The sequence below is a fragment of the Canis lupus genome, chromosome 6, assembly GCF_048164855.1.
Source record: "Canis lupus baileyi chromosome 6, mCanLup2.hap1, whole genome shotgun sequence".
NCBI lineage: Eukaryota > Metazoa > Chordata > Mammalia > Carnivora > Canidae > Canis > Canis lupus.
In genome coordinates this window covers 80,886,845-80,911,080 of record NC_132843.1, presented here as the reverse complement: position 1 = coordinate 80,911,080, position 24,236 = coordinate 80,886,845, and the positions used below count along the sequence as shown (strand labels likewise).

The following is a 24,236-nucleotide window of genomic DNA, read 5'->3' as shown; positions in this document are numbered from 1 at the left end:
CGGAGCAGCCAGCGGGGCTGGAGCACAACCGGGCAAGGGCTTCCTCTGGAGGGAGCAGGACGGCTAGGGGAGGCTCAGGTCCGGCAGGGGCCCCGTGTGCCCAAGCCGGCAGGGGTGGGGATTAGGGCCCGACGCCCCGCTGTCAGGTTAGAGCTGATGGATCACGGCTGGTGGCGGAGCACAAAGGCTGTTCTGTGCTTGGCACCAATGTGTTCCCATCCATCAGAGGGCAGCCTGCGTGGGGCGGACGACTGTGCAGGGGAGGGAGGCCAAAGCCCTAGGCGCCCTGCGCTGCGCTGCGCTTCAGCCAGGAAAGAGGAACACGGCCGGTGGAGGAGCAAGCCCCCCACGAGGGCTTCGAGGTCAGGGATGCCCTCCCTCCTGGGAGGCTCCATGCCCCACAGCTGCGCCCGGATGCAGGCCTCGGGCCACTCACTCGGACAGAGATACACAAACACATGGACGGACGGGGATTTCATGAAACCCAGACACGTGAGATGGCCCCAGCCTCCCAGCCCTGCCCTCAGCTTTCTTTCGAAGCGAACATTACACACGCACGAGGCCACACTCACAGCCCGGCCTGATGGCAGGAGGACTGGACCCAACCCCAGGGACTGGCAGGGAGGGGCTCCTGGGAAACTGGGTCTACCCGGGAAGGAGGAGGCCGACAAATGCTTTCTCAGGGTTACGTCTGGGTTACGGTAGGGTGCCCTCGCATTACCGCGATGACAGTGAGTGTCTTCCCATCACGCTCCGCCGCTCGCCGCGCCACACCCCTGCCAGCTGACGTGCACCCTCCTGGCGGCGCCCAGCCTCCCGCTGACCGGGCTGCTCCGACCCTCGCCCCGGGATGAGGGCAGCGAGCTCTCTGTGCAGCGTCAAGCCCCGCCGAGCCCGGTGGGCCCCCTCCCACCTTCACAGACCCGTCGGGACCCCGGGCCGTCCAAACCCTCTCCCTGAGCCCCCGCCCCTCCGCTCCCTCCCCCGAAATCCCACCTGCTGTCCAGCCTGGCTGCCCGCTCCCCTGCAAGCCTCCGCCTTCCACAGAGACCCCGACTTCGGCAGTTATGACTTTCTCGACTGAAGCGCCCGGTTGGCGAGCCCACTCGTTTGTCATCGATCCCGGCCCCCATGCTTCCTGCTGCGTTAAAACAGCTCCCTCTTACACTGCGATTCACCATCCGCGTGTCGGAGTCCACGCTCGCCAACTAGAGAGTAAAGATCCTAGAAATCACAAGCCCAGCTTCCCTGCTTCCTTTTTTAGAGGGTGCGAACGCACCGCCGAGGGGCAAGGCAGATTGTATCCCAGAAGCACGAAACGATGCAATGTGTCCGTTTCCATAGTAACTTCAACATCCCTTCTTCTCTCGGGGCTCATAGGGATGGAGTGTAAACTGAGGCAAGGTTTTTCTTTTTCCCTTGCTTGGCGGGATGCGTGTTAGAAACAGCAATCCTCCTTCAGCCCAGCTGGCCAAAGTGTGGTTGGAACCCAGAGCCCCCGAGCGGCCGCCCTGGGAAGGCCAAGAACCCAGTGAAGACCTCCCCGATCCCCCTTCAACATGCATGGGGGTTTGCAGTGCCCAGTGGCAGCCCCGCCTCATCTCTGTTCCCTGCCCCAGACAGACGCCAGCCTTTTCCTGGCTCCTCACCATGGACCGTGAGCGGCAGGGAAGCCGGGTCCCTCGGGCTCCACTGGGTCCCACCTCCCCCGGGGGGTCGTCTCTGAGTCCCCAGCGCCATTCCTCCTCCCCGTACTGTCCTTACCCTGGTTGGAACTTCTAGCCTCAATCTCAGATGTCAAGTGGAGGGGGGATCAGACTTAGTTCAAGAGTTTCTAGGGAAAAGAGTGGGACCAAAGAATGAAGAAGGGGGCACATTGCCGCCCAAAACCCAAAAGGCCGCCCTGTGCCAGAGGGACAGACGGGGAAGACAGGGTTCACTCGGTGGGGAGGGGGCGGGGTAGCCTGTAAGTCCTGATGTTGCTTTGCCCCCCACCAGCCGCGTGGAAGGGAAGCCCCTAAGGTCCCCGCCCAAACACCGGGGAGTCCTTCCTGCCTCCACTTCCGCCCTCGCCGGAGACCTGAGGTTGTTAGATGTCCAGGCCGCTTTGGAAACCCACTTGCGTCTGCGGGTTCCCTCTAATCCCTGGACACCGAGCCCCCCGAGCCCCAAATCTGAAGCCCTCTCCTGCTGCTGACTGCTGGGGCCTGGGCCAGGGCTGTGCCCGCTGACTCCTCAGGCCCCCTCCAGCCGACCCCGTGCCCCTTGTGCCCTCCCCTTGCCCCCACCCCACTTCTCTGGGGCTGGCAGGGACGGGGCAGGCGGGCCGCCCAGCCCCGAGTAATTGAAAGGAGCAGATGAGAGGGGAGCGTGTGTCCTCCCCCACCTCCCCTGCCTCCTGGGGGCCGCAGAGAAATGAAAACTAATCGAATTACAGCAACGGCCTCCCTCCCGGTGCACAGGAGCCGCCCGGGCCGGGGCAGGCGGGCTGGCCGGGCGGGGGCTGGGGAGAGGGCAGGGGAATCACATCTAATCCACTGTAAACGTCTTGATGTGCAGCAACAGCTTAGGGGGGGCTCAGGTTTCTGCGGCATCGGCTATATTTATCTCTGGTTCCATGCCAGCGGGGAGGGTTTAAATGGCACCCAGCAGTTGGCGTGAGGGGCTGTAGGAGCTTGGGGGCCGGTGGCAGGAGCAGGTCCTTTCCGACCCCATGGAGCTCTATGAGACGTCCCCCTACTTCTACCAGGAGCCCCACTTCTATGACGGGGAGAGCTACCTGCCAGTCCACCTGCAGGCCTTCGAGCCGCCGGGCTACGAGCGGACTGAGCTCAGCCTGAGCCCCGAGGCCCGGGGGCCCCTCGAAGACAAGGGGTTGGGGACCCCCGAGCACTGCCTGGGCCAGTGCCTGCCGTGGGCGTGCAAGGTGTGTAAGAGGAAGTCGGTGTCGGTGGACCGGCGGCGCGCGGCCACGCTGAGGGAAAAGCGCAGGCTCAAGAAAGTGAACGAGGCCTTCGAGGCCCTGAAGAGGAGCACCCTGCTCAACCCCAACCAGCGGCTGCCCAAGGTGGAGATCCTGCGCAGCGCCATCCAGTACATCGAGCGCCTGCAGGCCCTGCTCAGCTCCCTCAACCAGGAGGAGCGGGACCTCCGCTACCGGGGCGGGGGCGGGCCCCAGCCGGGGGTGAGTGGCTGCTGGTCCCTCGCAGCTGCCCCGGGGGGGTGGGAGGCCGGTGCCCGCGCGGGGCCGGGGGGGGGGGGCGATGCTGCAGCAGGCGCCGGGGGGGCCTAGACACGGCGGGGGCCCCTCGGCAGAGCCGGGCTGCCCAGCTAACCCGTGTCCCTTTGTCCTTCAGGCCAAGCTGGGGGCGGCGGGGGGACCTGGAGGCGGGGGGGGGGGGCGGGCGTCAGGAGGGAGGCGAGGGTGAGTCCGGAGCCGGCCTGGGTGGGGGCGAGGGTGAAGGGGGCGTGTGGCCCAGCGCCCCGCTTGCTGCAGCCGCGTCCCTCACCTCTGAGGCTCCGGAAAACCAGGGACCCCTTCGGCTGGGTGGCCTGGGAGGACAGGGCCACGGCCAGAGACGGGGGGCAGGAAAGGCCCGGAGGCAGGGGGCGTGTGGCCAGCGGGGGCACAGTCTCCGACGAGGCCCTGGGGCCCACCCCCCACCCCGCGGCGGCGACAGAGGGACGGAGGGACGCCAGCAGTGGCCGCGCTCTGACCTCGGGCTTCGCGTCCTGCAGGTGCCCAGTGACTGCAGCTCCCACAGTGCCTCCTGCAGCCCCGAGTGGGGCAGCACCCTGGAGTTCGGCCCCAGCCCCGGGGGTGAGTGAGCCCCGCACCCCTCAGCCCAGGCCTCTCCCTGCCGAGGCTGCCTCCCGAGGCCCAGGAGCCGGGGAGCCGGGGAGCAGGCCAGGCCTCCTGCCCCTCCGCGCCCGGCGGTCCCCAGGGTGCACAGGCGGCTCCACTCACACCAGCGGGGAGGTCACGGGCGGGGGAGGGGGGTTGGGTGCTCAGCAGGCACACGGACGTACACGCACACCCGCACCCCCTCCCTGCAGGCCCGGGAAAGGCAGGGCCTGGGGAGCAGGAGCCCCGGCTCCCACCCAGCCACCATCCTGGAGCACCCATGCCACTCCGAGGGCCCCGTCACCCCCGGGTAACACCCTCCCGTCTCCCCGCAGACCACTTGCTCGCCACCGACCCCTCGGACGCCCACAACCTGCACTCTCTCACGTCCATCGTGGACAGCATCACGGTGGAAGACGTCTCTGCGGCCTTTCCGGATGAAGCCATGCCCAACTGAGGGTGCCCGTGAGCGTCCCCCCCTACCCCCCGCTGGCCGCAGACGCCTTCCTAAGCCGGGCTGTCCTGATGCCAGAGAGCCAGCCCGGGGCTGCCAAGCGCCAGTCTCCCCCCCCCATCCATATAAGGCCAAGTCACCGTCCCCCCAGAGGGGTGGCCGCTCTCCCAGCTGACTCCTGAGGGCAAGGAGCAGCCTGTCTCCAGGGAGATAAGCAGGGACCAGAGGGCCCCTCGTGTGCCCCGTGTGTGCCCCAGGTCAGGGGCCAGACTCAGGAGCTCCCCTTTGTTCCTGATGCTCCACCTCCTCCCTCGATAGAGACTGCGAGAGGCGAGCTGGTCCTGACCAGGACGAGCTGTGCGCCTCCCGCGCTTGTCCCTCCCGATGCCAGCGGCTGGGCTGGGCCTGCCCTGCACTGGGAGACAAGGGAGGGGGACGATCCTGCTCCTGGGTCCCGGGGGGGTGGGGTGGGGCAAGCTTTGCAGTGAATCCTGGGAAACTTCCAGTGGTTTCATGTCTTGTGTTTGCGATGCTGCCATCTGACCAAGGTCTCCTGCGTACGAGTTGCCAGGGACAGGCAGGGAGGGGGGCAGGGGTCTTGGGTGATTTCCTTTCTTAACTAAGCATCGTGTGGTTTTGACATTGTTTTGTAATTTTTTTTGCTAACTTATTTGGATTTCTTTTTTAAAAAATGAATAAAGACTGGGTGCTAGGAGAGCGTCCTGTGTTGATGTCGGGGGGTGGTGCCCGCCAGCCCGGCCGTTCCCCTCGATGGTGTAGACACAGCCCCAGGGTGGGGAACTCCCAGGGCCTGCACCTGGTGGGGCTCTGAGAGCAGCTGAGGCAGCACTTTGCTGGTCCCACCAGCTGCTGGGAGCCCGGCTCCTTACAAAGGCCACTGGGTGTGGCCCACGGGGTGGGTGAAGGCCAGACCCATGGACGCCTCGAGACCTGGAGAAGGGCCCGGCCGGCACTGGGGGCCCCCCTGGTTCGTGGACACTAGACCGTAGACCGTGCACCGGGTATATGAGCTCCACCTTAAACCCCAGGACCCGTTCCCTTCCACCCATGGGCATGCCCTGTGCCCAGCTCTCATCCCACAGCCAGCTTGCAGAGTGATGGATGGGAATTTGTGGGTCTCCCGTCCCTCACCCCTGCCTCTCCTCTGGCCTGAGGGTCCAGGAGCCCTGCAGGGGGGAGGTGAATAGGTCGGTGTGATTGATTGGGGTCAGACGCCGTCACGTCCGTGCAGGCCACCCAGTCTTTCCTCTCTGCATCCTGCCAGGCCCCTGCCCACGGCTGGAGGATGGACGCGGTCATGGGTGCAGGGGCAGGGCCCCAAAGGACAGTCAAAGGGAGGGAGGCTGGGCTTGTGTTCATGCGCCGCTTCCTTCCAATGACTGGCCGAAGGGAGGAGGTGGGGGAGGGCGGGGAGTGAGAATACAAGCTGAGGCTGAATGGACTGCGCACGTCTATGAAAGTCTTACTAACTCCAACTGCTTTAGGCTGAATTTGTCTGATTTATTGCAAATTATAAGTTTGAGAATCATTAAGGAGTCTGGGGATCCAGAGCGTGACACGGTCCGGCCCCCACTCAATTCTTCGGGGCCCCCGATGGTGGACGGGAGCCAGTTTTACCTCCCGCCGGGCCCCCGAACCCGGGCCTCTGTGCGTCCATCAACCAGCCGGGCCCTGTGCGTCCATCTGCCCCATGGTGGGAGCTTCTCCTTGAGCTTGTGTCATTGGGTTTACAGTCCCCCGTCTTCTTGGAAGGACAGGAGGACACCCGCGTCCTGTGCACGATGGAGCACCCTGGCTCGCTGCCCTCGGAGCCGAGCAGAGCCGCGAGCTGGTGCAGATCACATTCACCCCCCAATGGCTGCTGCCAACACTGCATGTGCCACGGGCCCGGCTCCCCTCAAGCTCCCCTCCGCTGCCCTGGCATCTGCCCAGCTCCTGGGGGGATACGATCCCTCCGCCTGCCGTGCCCTGGTTCTCACCGGAGGGCTCGGGGGAGCCCAGGACCCGCGTGTCCTCTCCACCACGCAGCTGATAGGCTCGGGAGCCTGGGCCTGCTTCTCCCGTTGATGGTTCTTGTTGCGTCAAGTGGAAACGAGGGCTCATACTCCTCCTCGGTAAGCGCGGGCCGTCCTCAGCGTGGCCCTCAGGTCCACGGTCCCCGACCATTGGCGGGGGAGGGAGGCGACTGTCTACCCATTTCTTCTTATTTCTCCTTTGGCCTTTAAGTCTGTAAGCGGCAAAATAAATAGATAAATAAATAAATTAATTAATTAATTAATTAATTAATTAATTTTTTAAAAAGTCTGTAAGCCGCCCACCAGAGCGACAAGTTGCTGGCACCTCACAGGTGTGACCGGCAAATTGGCCACACGGAAGCCTACCCTCATTCATTGTTTGCACAGAATAAATTGTCACCAACGCCCTGGGCCTTTCCTAAAATGAACGCTTTAGGCTTCACAATTAAATTACAGGTACTAAGACTCCAATTAATGAATAATGAGCAGTTGTTCTTCAGGGAAATTAGCTTCAATCCGGTCTCCAAGGGAAGCGCCGGCGATTAAATCGAGCCAGGTTAACCCGGTGTTACCTGGTGCGGGACTTCAGGGAATCCGCTAGAACGAAAAGCGAGGAAGTCCAGTGTCGCGCGTGAACAGGACGCTCGTCCCGAGTGACGGCAGCGCACCTCCCAGGCCATTTTTTTCTTCGGCTTCTATTCGTTGCTTGTTTTTTTTTTTTTTTTATAAATTATTTTTTATCGGTGTTCAATTTGCCAACATATCGCATAACACCCAGTGCTCATCCCATCAAGTGCCTCCCGTCAGTGCCCGTCACCCAGTCACCTCCACCCCACCCCCGCCCACCTCCCCTTCCACCCCCCGCCCACCTCCCCTTCCACCCCCCCTAGTTCGATTCCCAGAGTTAGGGGTCTCTCATGTCCTGTCTCCTGACTTCTAAGCTCATCTATTGGACAAACGGGAAAATCTTTTCAGTGCGGCTAGTGCAGCGGTAGCTGGACCACCGATGGGGCGGTGAGGGGACAATGGAGGGCGAGGAGAGGCCCCCCCCTCAAATCGGGTATCTGTGCAGGGATGAGACCCCATCACCAACGTCCCATCCCTTGGACTTGCCCGATGTCCAGCTGCTGGGCTCCAGGCTCAAGCTGAGGCACCGGAGCCCCTGAAGGACCGAAGGCTCTGGGGTCAGCTGGGGTCTCGGCTGAGGACTCACAGTCCAGGCCCGGGTGGGAACCCCAGGTCTCCGCCCCATGGCACGTCTGGCCGGGCCTCACCCCTCAGCCTCAGACAACGGCCAGACAAGACCCTTTGCCTCTCGTTCTGCTCAGAACATCCCTAAGGGAGGCAAAGGGAAGCGATCTAGGAGAGAAACCTAGGATCTGTCTTTCCTACAAATGTGGATGGAGCATGATGTTGGGGGTCTCCCCTAAAGTTCAGCGACTCCCATTTGTACATAAGCTTATCCCTTCCCCATTCCCCATCCCAGTGGATGGCAACACTGGGAAACGGTTTTCAATCCCAAAAAAAAGTTTTTCTGGATCCTTCCGGATCCCGTCTTGTAGCTCATCACCGAGCCTGGTCACTTCCACCTTTGGTCACCGGGCGGGTGGGAGCCCCCCAGAGGCTCGGAGGCACTAGGCTGCACCTTCCCGCTCGGTGCCCTTCCAGGCTCGCAGGTGCCTGTGTGGCCGCCGCCAGCACCAGAGCTGTGGACCCCACATCCTGTACCTCCAGTGTTGGGGGCACTGGTCGCCTTGGAAAGGATACGGTTTGTTAAGCTGCCCTCCAGGAGGCCGCGGTTTAAGTGAGCAGAGGAAACCGAGTCCGAGGATCACAGGAGCCAAGTACCACGGGAGTGTGGGTCCGGGGGGGCAGCTGGGGGCTCGCGCTCACTCGGGAGAGGAGCAGCCGCCCCCGCAGGCAGTCCTGGCGTCAGGGAGGACAAGCCTCGCAGTCGCAGCCGAAGACCTGGCTCTGGAACCTGCATGTCTCCAACCAGCCGTGTACACTTGGCCTCACGACTCGCGTCCCGCAAGCTAAGGGGAGAACACGTCAAGGGCCGCGAGTGTTGCCCAAGCCGACGCGTCGAGCGCTTCAAGCGTGCCCGGTGCCCAGTAGTTCCTTGTGACTTCTGCTTTACAAAATAATAACCCTCGTGACACTCGTGAGATAAGGCTCATTCGTTTGCTCACTCACGTGTGTCCACCCAGGGACCTGGAGACCAACACGACAGACCCAAGGGGCTTCCTCACAAGCAGAAAGGGCACCTGGCACGGGAGGGTGCAGGTCCCAGGGAGCAGTCGCCGCTTATCTACTTCTGCGGGGAGGCTGGGCATGCCTCCCAGGTGATGCTCCAGATGGGTCTGGAAGGTTCGCGGCTGCAAAGGCAAGAGGTACCCTTCTGCCTCCTGGGGATGGGACTAGCCACCTCATTGAGCCCAGGGGACTGAGACGGGCGAGGGGCACCGGGGCCAAGTCTCGGGGGAGGAGGGCCTGTGTTCGCGGGCGCCGGGGCTGCTACAGTGAGAGCGAGGGGCCATCTGAGCCGATGCCCAGGGAGCCTCGGGGAGGCCATGGGGAGGGCGGAGCTGGGCCAGGCCCCAGAAAGGAAGAAGGGAATACAGGAAGCCCGGCTCCGGGGCTCCTCCTCCTTTTCCTTGACTCCCTTGGCACAAGCAACCCGAACACCAATCCTCCTCCATCCCCTGGTCCTGTAAGTAAACCGGCTGCTGTGCTCCTTCTGAACCCTAAACCCGGGTGTTTGCTTCCCAGAGGAGAGCAGCCCTTCCCACCGTGGAAGAGGCTGGACTCTAAAGTTAAAAAAAAAAGAAAGAAAGAAAGAAAGAAAAAAAGGCCCAGAGCCGTGTGTAGGTTGTTTTAAAACCAGGTTGTTTATTGGTACGTACACAGCCACGCTCACACTCACACCCCACACCCCAGCCCTGGCGCGCGGAGCCAGTACAGTACTGAGAAGGGGACCAGCATGACACGGGGCTGGCGATGGGGGTTCGGGTCACTGGCGAGTCTCCAAGTAAAAACTACGTGGACTGTGGGGTGAGGGGCACACCAAGCTGCAGCCTCCCATCGCAGCACACATGGGTTCTCCCGACCGCCACCGCCCTGCGGCCCCTCCCAAGGCGCCCTGAAAGGACCCAGGCACGTGGCCGACCATGATGGGGCCGGGGCCAAGGCCAAGCGTGCCAGAGAAGCTGGGACTGGATCTCCCACTCGGCCCATCAAGTGTCCCTGCTGCAGCTAGGCGTCCCTGTGGCCCCCACCCCCACAGTCTCAGGAGCCTCACATCCACCACCCAGGGAGGGGCCTTCTCTCTCCATCCACCACGTTCTCTGCTCGAGAATGAGCAGCTGCACTTGCAACAGCCTGAGGGGCAGGGAGGGCGAGGACGGGGAGGGTAGCCCGCTCTGCCCCACCCCGGGGCCACCCCTCCTCTACTGAGAAGGAGCAGGGGGCTCTGCGCCCTGGCACTGCCCCGGCTCTGCACGCCTCTGGCCAGGGGGCTCTGGCCCACCCTCCCACCTGCTAGCCAAGCCCCTGCTCGAACCCAAGTCGATCGGGTTGCACACCAGCTGCTCGGCCGCCTGGAAGACGGCGCGGCCCTGGCACCTCCCCAGGAAGCACGCTCCAGCCCCTTTCCTCTCCTCTCGCTCGGATGAAGCCCTGGGTCCCATCAGCTCCCCCCAAACCTGGGTCCCAAACACTTCCAGGCATTCTAGCAAGATGAGGAGGTGGGGAAGGAAGAGGGGTTTCTTGGGCGTGACGTTCCGAGCACGCTGGGACCTGGACCCCCAGCCCTGGACACTACCGTGCTGCTGGGGAAAGCAATGAAAAGGACGGGAGTTGGGGGGGGGTCTCAGGAATTTCTGGAGGAGGCAGTCCCTGCCCCCAAAGAGCCCTGAATGAGGGGTGGGTGATTTAGGGCCAGGTGGGAGAGCGACGGCCTGGAGCAACTGGGCTTCCTGGACCTGGGCTAGGGCTCGCTGAATGGGACGCCTGGCCTCCTCCCGAGAGACCAGGGGAACAGAGCCTCAGGCCACCTCTCCCAGGCCTGGTTCAAGGTCAACGTAGATTTTTAGGGTCTGGGTTACTAAAGGGGCGGACAGTAGGGGCGGGAACTGGGAGCAAAGTAGGCTCTGTGGGGTAGCTCTCTTGCCCCAGAGCCAAGCCCCCACGCAAGCCCAAGCCCCAGCCCCACCCCAAGCGGCAGCTCCACCTGCCGGTCCCCTGGCATCTGGGCCTGAGGCGGACACAGGCCACCGGCTCGCCCTCCAGCGGGCGGGCGGCACCTCTCACTGGGCGGCAGGCCTCACGGGTTTCCCATCCTTAACCCTGGCTCAGAACTCAGGGCCCCATTTCTCTCCGGTTCGTCCCCAGGTCACGTTGGGGATGGATCCTGGGCATGCGCCTGGAGTCCCCGCTTAGCCTTCCTGCCCCAGCCTCACCGTCCTTCCGCAGCCCCTCCCAGCCGGGCCCCAGGGAGGTCCTGGAGCCAGGAGCTGTCCTGTGGACAGACGGGGAAGGCCGGGAGCGCCAGAACCGGGGGTCCCGCAGCTGTGACGTGCCTGGGACCCGAAGGCCCCAGAGCCTGAGCAAGGCAGCGCCTGGAGGGCCGTCCCCGGGCCTGCCACAGGTCCCGGTCTCCGGTGGGGTCGCAGTTCAGGCCAGCCTAGGCCCAGAGGGAGGGTGAGGTCACGCCCGCCCCAGGCCGCTGCGTCCTGCGCCTTTTGCAGAAATCCCCAGCAGGGACGAGCCGGACGCCAGCCACGGACACCAGCCACGGCCACGAGAGACTTACGGAGGGCCCACGGGGGGACTCGGGGTGGGAGGCCAAGGGGGTCCAGGGTGTTCTGAGATCCAGGGCCGCTGGAGTCACGGAGACTGGGGGCCGCGGCAGGGCTGGAACGGTGGGAGGGCCGGGCCAGCTGGGCCTGGGGACCCCAGCGGGGACAGGCCGAGACCATGGCTAGTCCCGGAAGGCGGAGAGCATGTGACCGTAGAGATAGTGGGAGCGAGCTGAGAGAAAGAGAGAGAGAGATAGAGAGAGAGGCATTGCGTGGTGAGCGGAGCCTCCTCCCAGGCGCAGGTGCACGTGCCCAGCTTGCAAGCAGGTGCCAGGCGGGGGCGGCGACAGCGAGTGGGGACGTGAGGGGGGCAGGCTGCACGTGGTGGGGAGATTGCGGGGGAAGCAGCAGCGAGCAGGGGCCGGCGGGGAAGGGGGCGGCGGCGTGTGGCCCGGGCTGCCCACTTACCCCACGCCTCGGGCACACCCCGCGGGGGCTGGGGCGGGAGGGGGGGGTCAGCAGGAGTAGGTCCGGACCGTGGAGGCCTCCAGCCTTGGCGCCCCCACCGTCCCGGCTGGGAGAACACAGAGCGGCGGTTAGTGGGCGCACTCGGGGTCGGGGTGGGGTCCGGGGTGGGGTTGAGGTCGGGGTAGGGGTCAAGGTTGGGGTGGGTGTCGGGTCAGGGTCAGGTGGGGGTCGGGGGCGTGGTGGGGTTCAGGATGGGGGTCGGGTTGGGGTCCGGGGTGGGGTCGGGGTGGGGTTCAGGGTGGGGTCAGGGTCCGGGGTGGGGTTGCAGTCGGGGTGGGGGCCGGGGTGGGGGGTCAGGGTCGGGTGGGGCCCACCCGCCGGCCCGGGGGCAGCGTTAGTGCAGTGGCGCCCGCAGGCCCCAAGGCCCATCACTCACCCTCGGGCGTGACCTTGGGAGGCGGCGCGGCGGGGGGCTGCAGGGGCCCCAGGGTGGCCACGCGGAAAGCGGCGGGGAGCGTCTCTGCCGAGGCGCCGAGCAGGCCATGCGGCTCTCGCGGCCTGAAGCGCTTCCTCCAGGACGGTGCTCGGCGGAACACCTTGTCGTCGCCCTATCGGGACACGGGGGCTCAGTCCCCGCCCACGCCCCTGCAGGGTCTGTAGGATGAAGTCGTGGCCCAGGTGGGGGTCCCCGCCGCCCGGGGATGCCCCCCCCCCACTGCAGCTGCCCTGCTGCCCCGCGACCCCAGGCCCAGGCCCCGGGCGCCCACCGCTGTCTGACCAGCCAGCTCGGGTGAGTTAAGGGGCCGCTCTGAGCCTCCCCATGAAGTGGCTTTTCTCTACCGCTTCCCCCGCCCCTTCCCGGGCTGCCCGGCCTCAGAGGACCAGGTGAGAGCACCTGTGAGGGGTCAGGTGCGAGGCCGTGGGACCAGGCTCGTCCAGAGGGAGAAGAGGTGTGCAGCCCTCTGCCGCCTGCCAGCGCCTCTGAACCATCTGCCAAAGGGCACCCAGAGCCCTGGCCTGCGGGATGGCCCTGTGCACGGCCCCCTCCCGCCCTGCAGAGCCCTGTGCATGGCCCCCTCCCCACCCTGCAGAGCCCTATGCACAGCCCCTTCCCCCCCCTTTTGCATGGCCACCTCCCCACCCTCTGCACGGCTCCCTCCCGCCCTGCAGAGCCCACTCCCACCCTGCTTGGCAGCCGTGCCTCATCTCCCCATGCCCCGACCCCAATGGAGACCCACCCGTGTTCTCAGAACCGGCGCAGGCAGAGAGCTGCCAGAGGTGCAAGGGCCCCGCAGCCCGGCCCAGTCCCAAGGCCAAAGGCCCCTATGACTCCTGGCACCAGGTACGGCACGCACCGCACCGTAGCGTCGTGTTTTCCTGTGCTTAGGTTATTTCCCTGAGCTTTCTCTCCACGTCCCTCCACCCCACTCCCTCAACTCTCCCGCTGACTTTCAAATTCTGTGCTCCACAGGACCGAGACCAGGATCTTTTTTGTTCCGACCGACATATCCCCAGCCCCCAAGGTAGTGCTTAAGGACACTGTAGGGCTCAATAAATGGCCGTTGAAGGAATGGATGTCAGCTGGTTTCCCCCGCAGGCTTCCCATCCATGAGTTCATCAGGAACTTTCCTCGTTTCTTTTGCTCCAGGATCCTGCCCTCAACCCAAACCAGACTGTTGTCCCTTCCTCTCTCCCTCCCTGCTCCCCCCCATTTCCACCTTCAGCCGACCCTATCACTTGTCCCCTACCACACGTTCATTCTGTTCCCCTCCTCTTCTCCCTCAAGTCCTACTGTGCAAGCCTTCGGGGCCTTGAAGCCGGAGAGGGGAAACTGAGAACCAGGACTGAAAGAGGAGGCAGCTGGAGTCAGCTCACAGTTGCTGATGCTGTGCTAGACGGCCAGACAGGAAGCATCTCCCCGGAGCTCTGACCCGCACTGTGCCCACCATCACCAAACCCCACCTCGTTCCCAGAACCTGGCCTTTCCACTGTGAGCTTCCTGCAAGAACCAGTCCTCTGCAGCCCGCACCTCGCTGTATCCCGGAAGTCCGCTGTGCTGCCAAGATGACATCATCGATGACATCATCACCTCAGTAACCCCACCCCAGGGTCCAAAGCCTGAGAGGCTGGCTAGCCCTGTGCACTCCGAGGGGACAGCAGGGTGTCGAGGAGAGAACAGGAACCAGAGGCGGTTCTGTTCCGTCCCTGCTCTGCCGCACATCAGCCTGTGGTACATGCAAGTCCCCTGTGGGCTTAGTCCCTCATCAGCCCGTCAGGTGGGATCATGACCTGGTCCACGTGATGTGTAAAGGGACGTCGGCCACCACTCTACCCCATGCCTGGGCCAATGCCTGGCCCTGAGAGGGCCTTCGAAGAATATTTTTGTAAGGATTGAAGAGATACGTAGATTTCTAATTAGAAAGCACCACGCTAAGATCCATGGGAGTCATTTTTCTAAGCAGCATCAAGAAAACCAAGCTCCTAGGTGTGGGGGCGAGTGAGAGGAGGGTCCACATGGCAGGGGCCCTGGGGAAATCCAGACCTCTGAGAGCGGGGGCAGCCGGTACGGCCACGCTCATGCACGCACGTATATCGCATGTGTGTGTGAAGATCACAGTCTAAATTTCAAGGTACCTCTGAAGAAAACACCCCTCCACGAATTCTGTGTGTTCCCGCGTGTGTCTGGTCTGCTGAAGCAGAACGGCCGGTGCACGGAGGGGCACGTTAGCCCTGTTAAGCCTGGCTAAGAAAGACTAACAGGTCGGTAGCACTGACGGTGTCCCCCAAGCAGGCCCCAAAGTCCAAACAGCGGCGCTGGGCGGGGCAGGGTGTGCAGAAAGGGAAGCTACATAGACCACGGAGATCAGAAGAAACAGACCTGATTGAAGCTGGAGATGCTAAAAATAAATAATCTGGGCTCTTTTTTGACTTGTTTGGAGCCCAGGCGGCCAGCGCTGACCTGATACGCAAAGGTAGACGAGGCTGGTGATGGGAAAGTGAGAAGGGAGCGGAGGGAGGGAGCAGAGGGAGGAGGGCCGAGGAAAGGGCTGCATCCTCGGGCGACAGGCCCAGGGCCTCCCGGGTCCTCCTGGACACAGAGCAGCCTAAACTCAGGGAAAGGCCCCCGAAACCCAGGGGGAAAGGCTGGTTTTTCGTTGACCAGGGGGTCAGGAGAGGAGAACCTTAACGTGGCTTGAAGCTAACTCAAGAGTAGAACCAGGGAGGAAGCCGCGCGCTGCTCATGCATCTGAGCCACGTGCCCCGGTGCGAGCAGGCAGGCCGGTCACTGCAGGGCCTCGGCCAGATGCCACCCCGTGAGCCAGCACGCTCCCACAGCATGGGCATCCTGATAAGCAGGCTGGAGCTGTGCAGTGCCAAGAGCACTGAGACATGGGGTCGGAAATTAAGAAAAAGGCGTGATCTCAAAGCGGTGGCCTCTGTGGGGCACCCGTGACCCTGCGTGCCTAGGAGGGCGGCGGGGCACAGAGTTGGAAGACGCCAGACGCGTGACCCACAGGAGCCTTTGGTTTTTGTGCGAGCAGTTTCATGAGACGTCCCTAGGCCTATTGCCAGGCCTGCCCCTGCGCCTCCCCACCATCATCCCAATTCCCCCCAGCTTCCTCCCTTCGGCCACCGATCTTTGGCCCAAGGAAAGCACAGCTCAGGAATTTCAACCCAACGAACCACCAATGCCCAAACCCCAAGGGCCCCTAATTCACAGCCAAGGACTCACATCATCCAGCTTCCGGTCTGTGCCCAAGGCCAACAGGTTGTTGAACTCTCGTTCCATCACCTGGCGTGCCTGGAGTCCATGGATGCAGAGACGGAGAGATGAGAGGGGTAGAGTTAGTGACCTCTCTGCCAGGCTGCTCCTGTTTCCTCGAGGCCCAAGGGCAGAGATGGAGCTTTCGGTGCATTTAACCCGCAAGCCCCAACGCTGCTCCTTCAGGCAAACCTCAGTGTCCTCTTAGAAGTGGACCTGTCAGCCTTAGGACTCTTTCCTGTGGGGCCCATTAGAAAACTGTAACTTTGCACAAAGTCAGACCACAGAATACGTTTGCACAGGTCACTTACGGGGGGAAAACCCTACATTCTGTGTATATGGGAAAAATCATGCGTCACTACCCTTCTGGAGGGTAAGTGAGCATGGAGACCATGGAAAATAAGGACTTAGTGTATTTAGATGAAAGAAACCTATTTCATAAGGCTCCACATCACAAATTTAAATCAGGAGGATGGCGCAGTCCTACGGCCTGTGGCTCCTGGGCGGACTCGTGCCTATAGGCCTTGACCAAACCTTCCAGGAGCCTAAGTCAGCAGGAGATTTGGGAAACGTCAGAAACAACAAAGTTTTGTAAACGGCCACCAGATACTCTCAACCACAGTTGGTGAAGAATTCCACACCGGGTCGGCTCCCGCCGCCCCTAACAGCTGCGCTAAATGGACCAGGCAGGAAAACCGGAAGGTTCGCAAGCGCCGGAGGGGCCTCCTGCTGCTCTGCAGAGGCGCGGACACGTGTGGACAGGAGACCGACGCTGGAGAAGAACAAGCCCATTTCTGGGTGGAAAACGTTAACCACGGAGCCTCGCAGGAACTGTCAGCATCGAGAAGGTGATTCTCATGAGTGATGCAAGAGGAGGAGCATCGTCCACTTCCAGGCATCCAGATGACACTGCTCCTCCGGTGACCGTCCCCCAAAGCTGTGGGGCGGGCGAGCACGTGCGGGGGAACTGGGGGATCTCAGCTTTGCTTAGGGAATTGAGGATCCATGTTCACTCTGCAGGTCAGCGGGGGGCCCACCGGGCCCGTGTGCCGCCCCGCACCCCCAAAGTACCAGCACGCCCCCAGGTTATGGGCCGACACAGCCTACCCTCACGCAGGCCGAGACACATCTGCTCTCGGAATAGCTTTTGTGGCTCTAGCGGCTGAATTTCAAGAGACCTGACAGCTGCAAACAGTCCAGACGAGGGCGGCTAAACCGATCAGGGCAGGAGGCGCGTCTATATGAGGAAAGCCTAAAAGAATTAGGACCACTCCGTCTGGAGCCCCAAAGGCCTGGGCTCCGCGCAACACAATCAGAGGCGGTGAAATGACAAGAGGTGAGGCCGGGTCAACCCCAATCAGTGTGGAGGAGGCCTGGACGGCGGGAGCCGGCACGACAGGAGGGGCTCCGGGCAACAGGTAGCACTTCCAGCGTCCGCCACCCACAGGAAGTTCAAGAGGCCAAATGTGTAAATTAGCCCAAGGGAGCTCAGGTAGTCCTGGACGACAGCTCCGCAGTGATTATGAAATGGGATTCAAGGAGACATCTCGTCTTCTCAGCTGTGGCAGGGACACAAAGCCCTGGCCCGGGGAGGCTCTGGGCTGTGGCATCTGGTGCAGTGAGCTCTCTCCACCCGCGGGGCCCAGAGGCCTGTCCTTCAGGCGGGGACAGAGGAGACGGCGGGCTCTCGGGTCCCCTCGGGCCCCAGGGCTAGTCCTCCTCTAAGAGCAGTCAGGTCAGAAAAGCAGAGCAAGGAAAGGTCGCCGCAGCGGTCAAAGGTGAAGGTGGGGCTTGTAGAGGGTGAGGGTGCCCACGGCAGCGTGGTCTGGGTGCCTGCCCGTCACGTGTGAAGGACACTTGCTTCCTAGGCGGCTTGGGGGTTCGAGGACATCGTGTCCCCCCGACACAGGCTCTAGCACAGTCCCCCCAACAAATCCCTAGCCTGTGTGTGTGAGCGGGAGGGGGAGAGGGCGGGAGAGTGGGGCGGGGGGACGGGACAGGGCTGCCCACCTGGGTGTTCTGCGTGGGGATCTGCAGGACCAGGGCCAGCGTGTTGTGGTCGAAGTTCTCGTCCAGGGCCAGCAGGGCTCCGTGCACGCCGCTCTCCTGCAGGTTTCCTGCGTAATCCCGGAGCCCAATGGACTGCACCCAGTGCACCACCTGGTCGTTGGTCCAGACGAGCACGTCTGCAGGGCACGGCAAGCAAGGGGCAGGAAGAGGCAACAGGTTCGGCCTGCAGAAGCGGGGCTCCCCGCGCCCAGTGCTCCAGTCCACCCGCTTCCCGTGTCCTCTCCCTCCTCCCCGGCACCCGGGCTCCTGAAGAAGCAGCCCCAGCACCCTCCACCCCTGCCAGCCTCCAGGACTCCAGGCCAGGTGGCTCTCGGCTTCCCCCGGAGCCCCTGCGGGGGCCGCCTCCTGCCCCTAGGCTGGCACCATCCCCTTCTTTCTCCACCTCCAAAGAGTCTTCTCAGACTTGTCTCCTTACTGCTCAGTGCCGCCCACATCACCAAGCCGCACGACCACCTTCCCACACCCGTCTACAGGACCGGCCTGGGGGTTCACTGTGCTGGTCCAGCCGGTGGCCACTGGCGGGCGGGGTGGGGGGTGCAGCTGACTGGGCAGGAACTGTTTCTTCTCCACCAGATGGCAACACCCTTCGGGCACAGACCATGTCCCTAGGTCTGGAGCTTCCCTGAGACACGGAATGCCTCCCCCGCCCGCCACTCACGCGGGGCAGGGGACGGTGAGGCAGGGGCCTGCCCCCCAAGGCTGCCCCCATGCTGGGCTGGACAAGCTTACCCTTGATCTCATGCTGGCTTTCCTCCCGTCGTCTCTCTAGCTCCTTCCGGTCGTAATTGAGCCTCTTCAGACACATGATGCCGTACTGAAGACTGGTCCTGCAGGCACACAGCCCTGAGCAGAGCCTCAGTGGGGCCACGTCCCTGTCCTCTGCCCCACGTCCAGCGCCAGCCACAACATGTCCAGGCCCATGTCTCCCGGCACACGCTGCACCCCAGCCCACCCCTGCGCCTCCTCCTCCAGGGGCATGCATGGGATTTGGTCCAAGGCTCCTTCCCCTCCACTGCCCACCCCATGTCCTCCCTCTAGGCCGGGTATGGGTCTGATTGTTGGAAGGACAGTTCTCTGAATGAAGCAACATCCCCCCCACTCTTTAGGCACTAGAATGATGCTACAGGTATCTGACTCATAACGATATGATGCTACAGAAAGAGCCCCACAGATATTTCTTTGATTCCCCATTTCACTCAGAGTCCTCACAATGACCTATGTAGGCTACATGATTTGCCTTTGTACACTGACTCCTGTCTGCCTGCAGCACTCCTTCCCCAATCCGTTGCATGACTCACCCCTGTCTCCTTTATGTCTCTCCTTAAATGTCATCTTCTCAATTCATTGGTCACCTTGTCCACCTGATTTAAAGCTGCAATGTCACCCTCATCACCGCAGCCCATATGGCTCATCCCCTTTACCTTGGTCTCATTTTTTCCCCTGGCACTTTTTATCTATTAATATATTAATAGATACATTAATATATCTATTAATATATATATACACACACGATAGATGGATGGGTGGGTGGATGGATGGATGGATAGATCAATAGATAGATGGATGAATGGATGGATGGATGGATCAATAGATGGATGGATGAACGGATGGATGGATGAACAGATGGATGGGTGGATGGAAGGATGGATGGATAGATCAATGGATGGATGGATGGATGCATGGATGCATGGATGGATCAATAGATGGATGGATGAACGGATGGATGGATGGATGGGTGGATGGAAGGATGGATGGATAGATCAATGGATGGATGGATGGATGGATGGATGGACAGATGGATGGATGAACGAATGGATGGATGGATGAACGGATGGATGGATCAATAGATGGATGGATAAATGGGTAGATGGATAGATCGATGGATGGATGGGTGGATGGAAGGATGGATGGATAGATCAATAGATGGATGGATGGATGGATGGATGGATGGATGGATGGATGGATGAATGAATGGATGGATGGATGAACGGATGGATGGATCAATGGATGGATAAATGGGTAGATGGATAGATCGATGGATTGATAGATGAATGGATAGATGGAAGGATGGATGGATAGATGGATGGATGGATGGATGATAGATGAATGGATAGATGGATGGATATATGGATGGATAGATGGAAGGACGGATGGATGGATGGATGGATAGATGAATGGATAGATGGAAGGATGGATGAATGGATAGATGGAAAGACGGATAGATGGAAGGGTAGATGAATGGATGGATGGATGGATGGATGGATAGATGAATGGACAGATGGAAGGATGGATGGATGGATGGATAGATGGAAGGACGGATATATGGATGGATAGATGAATGGATGGATGAATGGATGGATGAATGGATGGATGGATGGATGGATAGATGAATGGATAGATGGAAGGACGGATGGATGGATGGATAGATGGAAGGATGGATGGATGGATGGATAATGGATGGATGGATGGATGATGGATGGATGGATCAACAGATGGATGGATGGATCAATCGATCAATTGATCAATCCCAGTTAGAGTGGAAACTCCATGAGGGCAACTTTGTTTTGTTCACTGATAAATCTCAAACCCCGGGGAGGGTGCCTGGCACATAGTAAATGCTGTGAATGTTTACTGCATGAAATGAGCTGGTTCACAGAAAGTACTAAAAGAACCTAAACAGTACCGGATAGAGTAAGCGCTCAATAAATAACAACTGCGCCAGGCCAAGAACCCCAGAATCTGTAGGTCGAAGGGGCCGCACAGGCCAGCAGTCCAAGCTCCAGTCTCATTCGGGCCTCACCTGGGTCGCGTCCTACTGAGGAGTGTAAACGCCTGTGCCCAGCACCTCAGTGACAGGGAGCCCAGCACCTGTCAGGCAGCTCGCCCACCTCCGCTGCAGTGCTCGTCCCTGCCCTGGACACTGCTGGTCATTCAGCCTCTGGGGTTGTCATCCATCAAGTGGAGGACAGTCATTCCTCCCCAGCTCTATGGTGGAGGCCGCAGCAGCCTCATGAAGTCAAATCGTGCAGCCTGCTCCCCCCACCCCAGCACCGCCCCAGCCTGGCTGCCTAGAACAAGCCCTCGGGGCTCAGAGGCATCACTTCCAGGAACTCTACTGGCTCAAGGCAACCAGTGGTGGCTCGGGCGGGTCCACGCAGGCCCCTGGGGGGGGCAGGATCACGTGCCTCCTGACCGGAAATGCCGTCTGTGTGCCTCCGCTCTCACTTGCTATAATTTTCTGTCCAATTCCTAGGACTTTCAAAGCGTTTGCGTAGCACAGTGAAAACGTAGAGTCAGATCCACTGGGGTCTGAATGGCCTCAGAGCCGGGAGCCGGGCCCTCCCCTCCCGCAGAGCAGCGGTGGGCATGACAGGGGAGCAGCACGGAGCAGCGCGGCCTCGTGCCTGGAGGACGGGGCACCCAGCTGCAGCACCACTTCGGGGGATAGTGCTGATCCCTGTGTGTGCCGGGCCTCCCTCAAAACAGCCAAACTCTCCAAACTCTAGGAGAGCTGCTCCACAGGACGCTGCGGCCTGGGGCGCCCGGGGGCTCAGCGGTCGGGTGTCTGTCTTCGGCTCAGGGCGTGACCCCGGGGTCCCGGGATTGAGTCCTGCATGGGGCTCCCCGCAGGAGCCTGCTTCTCCCTCTGCCTGTGTCTCTGCCTGTGTCTCTGCCTCTCTCTGTGTCTCTCATGAATAAATAAATTTTAAAAATCTTTTTTAAAAAAGAGAACACTATGCTCCAAGGAAAAAAGCTCCAAGAGAGAAGGGTGCGGGCCCCATTCTGCAACCACCTGGCTGAGTGAGCGGGTCACGCTTGATCTCTATTGGGCTTGTTTCCCTCACTAAAAGGAGAGTTCTCAAATATCTTTTTTTTTTTTTTGATCATTAACATTATGACTTAAAAGAATTTTTAAAGACACTAGAGCATGCCTGTGAAACGCTACATGGCATAAGAGCAGGTTATAGGTAGTCGAGGTGAGGAACACGGAGATGCTTCAGGAACCCCGAAGACCTCAAGACGGAGCCGACCTGGAACCGCGCGTGGAGGCTGAGGTGCTCCGGGGGCCTTCCCAGCCCCGCAGGCCAGCGGCCGTGTGTCTGCAGCCCCATCAGCCATTGGGGAGGGGACAGGTGCAGCCTCCAGGGCACAGACGGAACACCCCCCCACCCCCCCGCTACGGCCTCTCAACAGATCTTCTCGTTGTTTTTAAAGAGAAGCCAGACATCCAGAACATCGTGTAAAATGTCCCAGTGTTAAAATACTGGTAAGTGACTTCACGATCTTTAAAATACCGAGTCGGCCAAACGACACGACCTGGGCCCACGTCTGCCCACGGGCGGCCAGCTGGGGAGACCTCGGCAGCGGGGACAGAGCCGGAGGGTAACCCGCCCCCAAGGGCCCCAGACCCGGGCGCAGGCAGGACAAGGGCCCGGAAAGGCCCTTCCCCTCAACTGGGATAGACGGGGAACCCAGGCGGGGCCGCGGCTCCAGGCCGAGAGCGCCCGGGCCCGGAGAAGGTCCGCAGGCCCGAAGGCAGGGAACGACATGGGGCTGGGGGAATCTCCCGGAAAGCGAAGCCGCGGAAGCGACTTCCCGGGCGCGAAGGGCGGGAGGCCAGAGGCCCGGGTCCTCCCGCGGGCGGCAGGACGGGACGCGCGTCCGGCCTCGGCCAGGGGAGACCTGTGGGCCCCCAGAGGCGCCTGCGTCCCCGCAGCCCGACCCTGGCCGCAGCCCCGCTCACCTGTGGAAGCTGTCCACCATCTTCAGGTGGACCCGCAGGTCCTTCTTGGTGAGGTGGTCCAGCATGCGGGCATCCACCAGGCACTCCATGAAGTAGCTGCGGTACTGGGGGAGCCCCAGGCTGGGGAGCCACTCGTTCCCAATCCACTCGTGGTTCATGTCCCCGTAGGCCAGGGTCTGCAGGGACAGGGACGGCCGGATGGGAGAGGCAGCCGGCGCCCGAGTGGGGACAGACCCCACTCCGTCCTCCGTGGCGGCCTACTTCCCACTAAGAAGCTGGGAGTGATGGCAGCTGCGGGTGCCAAGTGGGACTTTCTAAGGTCTCAGAATGATACGGGTCCACCCACGGGTCACTTGTCTGCACTAATGAGCAGAAGCAAGATCCCCTGAAGCCCTTCCTGGCGACTCGGGGCCGCACCTGCGGTGTCGGTGGCACACTGACCCGACCTAAGCCCTGGACCCTGGGTACAGGCTGCGTCCACAGGACCGGCCCCCTGCAGCCCCGAGCGGGACATGCTGACTCGAGAGCCACGGCGACGCCCGGCGCCCGGACTCTAGGGCCGCTGTCCGTCCGGGGCGCCCTGGGTCCCCTGCACGCACCCCACGGCCCGGCCTCCCACTGCCGGCAGCGGGGGCTTCTCTGGCCGCCCAGCTCCAGGAAGGTGGGAGGAGCCCCCCCATCACTGCCTCCTCACCCTTCCTCATTTTGCTTTAGATTGGAAAACCTCTTTTTACTTTTTTGGAATGAAACCATCATACAAATAAAAATGAGCGTAGCCTGTGCTCGTTATCCAGCACAAAAGTGACGTTACCGCCGATGGACAGCGACCACGCCAGGCGTCCCACGGCTGCGCCCACCCGCTGCCCCTCTGGAGGTAACTGCTAGGCTCACTTTGCTATCACGTCCCTGCTGGAGAAAAATGTTCTTACGGTTTCTGTGGTCACTGATGTATGTTCCTCTAAAAACAGATATTAAGGTTCTTGTGTTTGAGCTTTGCTATAAAATCCTATGAATCTTTTGGGCTTGGGTTCTGCACTTGACGTGACATGTCCTGTGCTGCAGGCTTCATGGGGTGAGGATGCGGACTCTCGTGCCCAGGGCCTGGCCAGGTCACCCTGTGAGGACTCCTAGGGCCACGTGTGTGCTCGCATCTAGTGCTCGCCTCTGCCGGACCCAAGGGAGGGCCGCGGTTTGTCACTTCTGCGCCCGGAGACCCAGAGGGCCTGGTCCCCGGAGGTAGCTCAGCAGGCGTCTGCCTGTGAGCAAAGGGGCCTCAGCAGGCTCGGCTGGGGAAGGGGGGTCGGCACCCCCAGGAAGGGGGGGAGGCCAGTGCCCGGGCACGGCCCTCCAGGGACGTAAAGAGACGGGGACACCGGCAGGCCCGCGGGGCAGAGAGCCGGGCACGCGGGGTCTTACCTGAGCCCAGCTGCCTTCCTCACTGTCCTGCAGGGATGAGCGCAGCGTGTCGGGGAAACAGGCAAAGTCAAGACCCCTGGGAGCATCCACCCCGGGCCCAACCCAAGGAGGGAGCAGACACCCAGGGGCCGGGAGGGTGGCACGGGGCAGCTTGTTGGGACACAAGGGAGCAACTGCGCGGGCGCCAGACACACGCTCCCACGTGCCCCGCAGGCTCTTCCGCTCCCCGGCCCCGGGTTCAAGCCCGAGGCAGGGACCCTGTGGCTTCTGGCCGCGACACCTGCCCCCCGCAGCGCAGCAGGGACCGATGCCCTGCACACTCTCCCATCCACCTCTTTCCCAGCCCCCAGCACCTGATGACAGGACCCGACACGCACGAGGCACCAACCTCACGCTAGGCCATCTGCGCCCCCCACCGCCACAACCGTCCCCTCCTCCTTGCGGCCGTCATCAGCCCCAAGCCCAGGCCCAAGGCCCAGGGCCAGACTCACTGTCTTGGTGGGTGTCGCCAGAGTCTCCATCTCTTCGTGGGTGACCCAGACATTCCCAGAAGACTGCAGGCAGAGAGGAAGCCTAGCTGGGCCTGCGTGCGGGTCTCCAGACGCCCTTGGGGCCAGGAAGCCCGAGCACGAGGACAAACGT

The 24,236-nt window shown here is 61.8% G+C and overlaps 2 protein-coding genes across 14 annotated transcripts in view; one reads left to right on the top strand and one right to left on the bottom strand.

Annotated features, from left to right (window-relative positions):
- The first annotated feature begins 2,650 nt into the window (after positions 1-2,650).
- On the top strand, positions 2,651-5,000 carry MYOG (myogenin). The gene is made up of 3 exons (XM_072828502.1): positions 2,651-3,184; positions 3,739-3,820; positions 4,180-5,000. The coding sequence occupies exons 1-3, from the start codon at positions 2,714-2,716 to the stop codon at positions 4,299-4,301; spliced, it is 675 nt and encodes a 224-aa protein (XP_072684603.1). The 5' UTR covers positions 2,651-2,713; the 3' UTR covers positions 4,302-5,000.
- Positions 5,001-9,202: 4,202 nt separating this feature from the next.
- Positions 9,203-24,236, bottom strand: part of PPFIA4 (PTPRF interacting protein alpha 4) — a 46,085-nt gene continuing 31,051 nt past the window's right edge. For 6 of the 13 annotated variants that reach the window (XM_072831499.1, XM_072831498.1, XM_072831510.1 and 3 more), the window contains 9 exons: positions 24,086-24,148; positions 23,595-23,621; positions 22,179-22,354; positions 18,164-18,261; positions 17,375-17,550; positions 15,335-15,403; positions 12,038-12,209; positions 11,602-11,707; positions 9,203-11,365 (listed from right to left, as the gene is read on the bottom strand). In XM_072831499.1, the coding sequence (XP_072687600.1) occupies positions 11,649-11,707; positions 12,038-12,209; positions 15,335-15,403; positions 17,375-17,550; positions 18,164-18,261; positions 22,179-22,354; positions 23,595-23,621; positions 24,086-24,148 (840 nt within the window). In that variant the 3' untranslated portion in view covers positions 9,203-11,365; positions 11,602-11,648. The other 7 variants (XM_072831502.1, XM_072831506.1, XM_072831504.1 and 4 more) reach the window with 6 other exon arrangements.

Coding starts and splice junctions, on each gene's coding strand:
- MYOG (XM_072828502.1), top strand. CDS start 2,714: ATGGAGCTCTATGAGACGTCCCCCTACTTCTACCAGGAGCCCCACTTC. Junction 3,185..3,738: donor GGGGCGGGCCCCAGCCGGGG/GTGAGTGGCTGC, acceptor CGCGTCCTGCAG/GTGCCCAGTGACTGCAGCTC. Junction 3,821..4,179: donor GTTCGGCCCCAGCCCCGGGG/GTGAGTGAGCCC, acceptor GTCTCCCCGCAG/ACCACTTGCTCGCCACCGAC.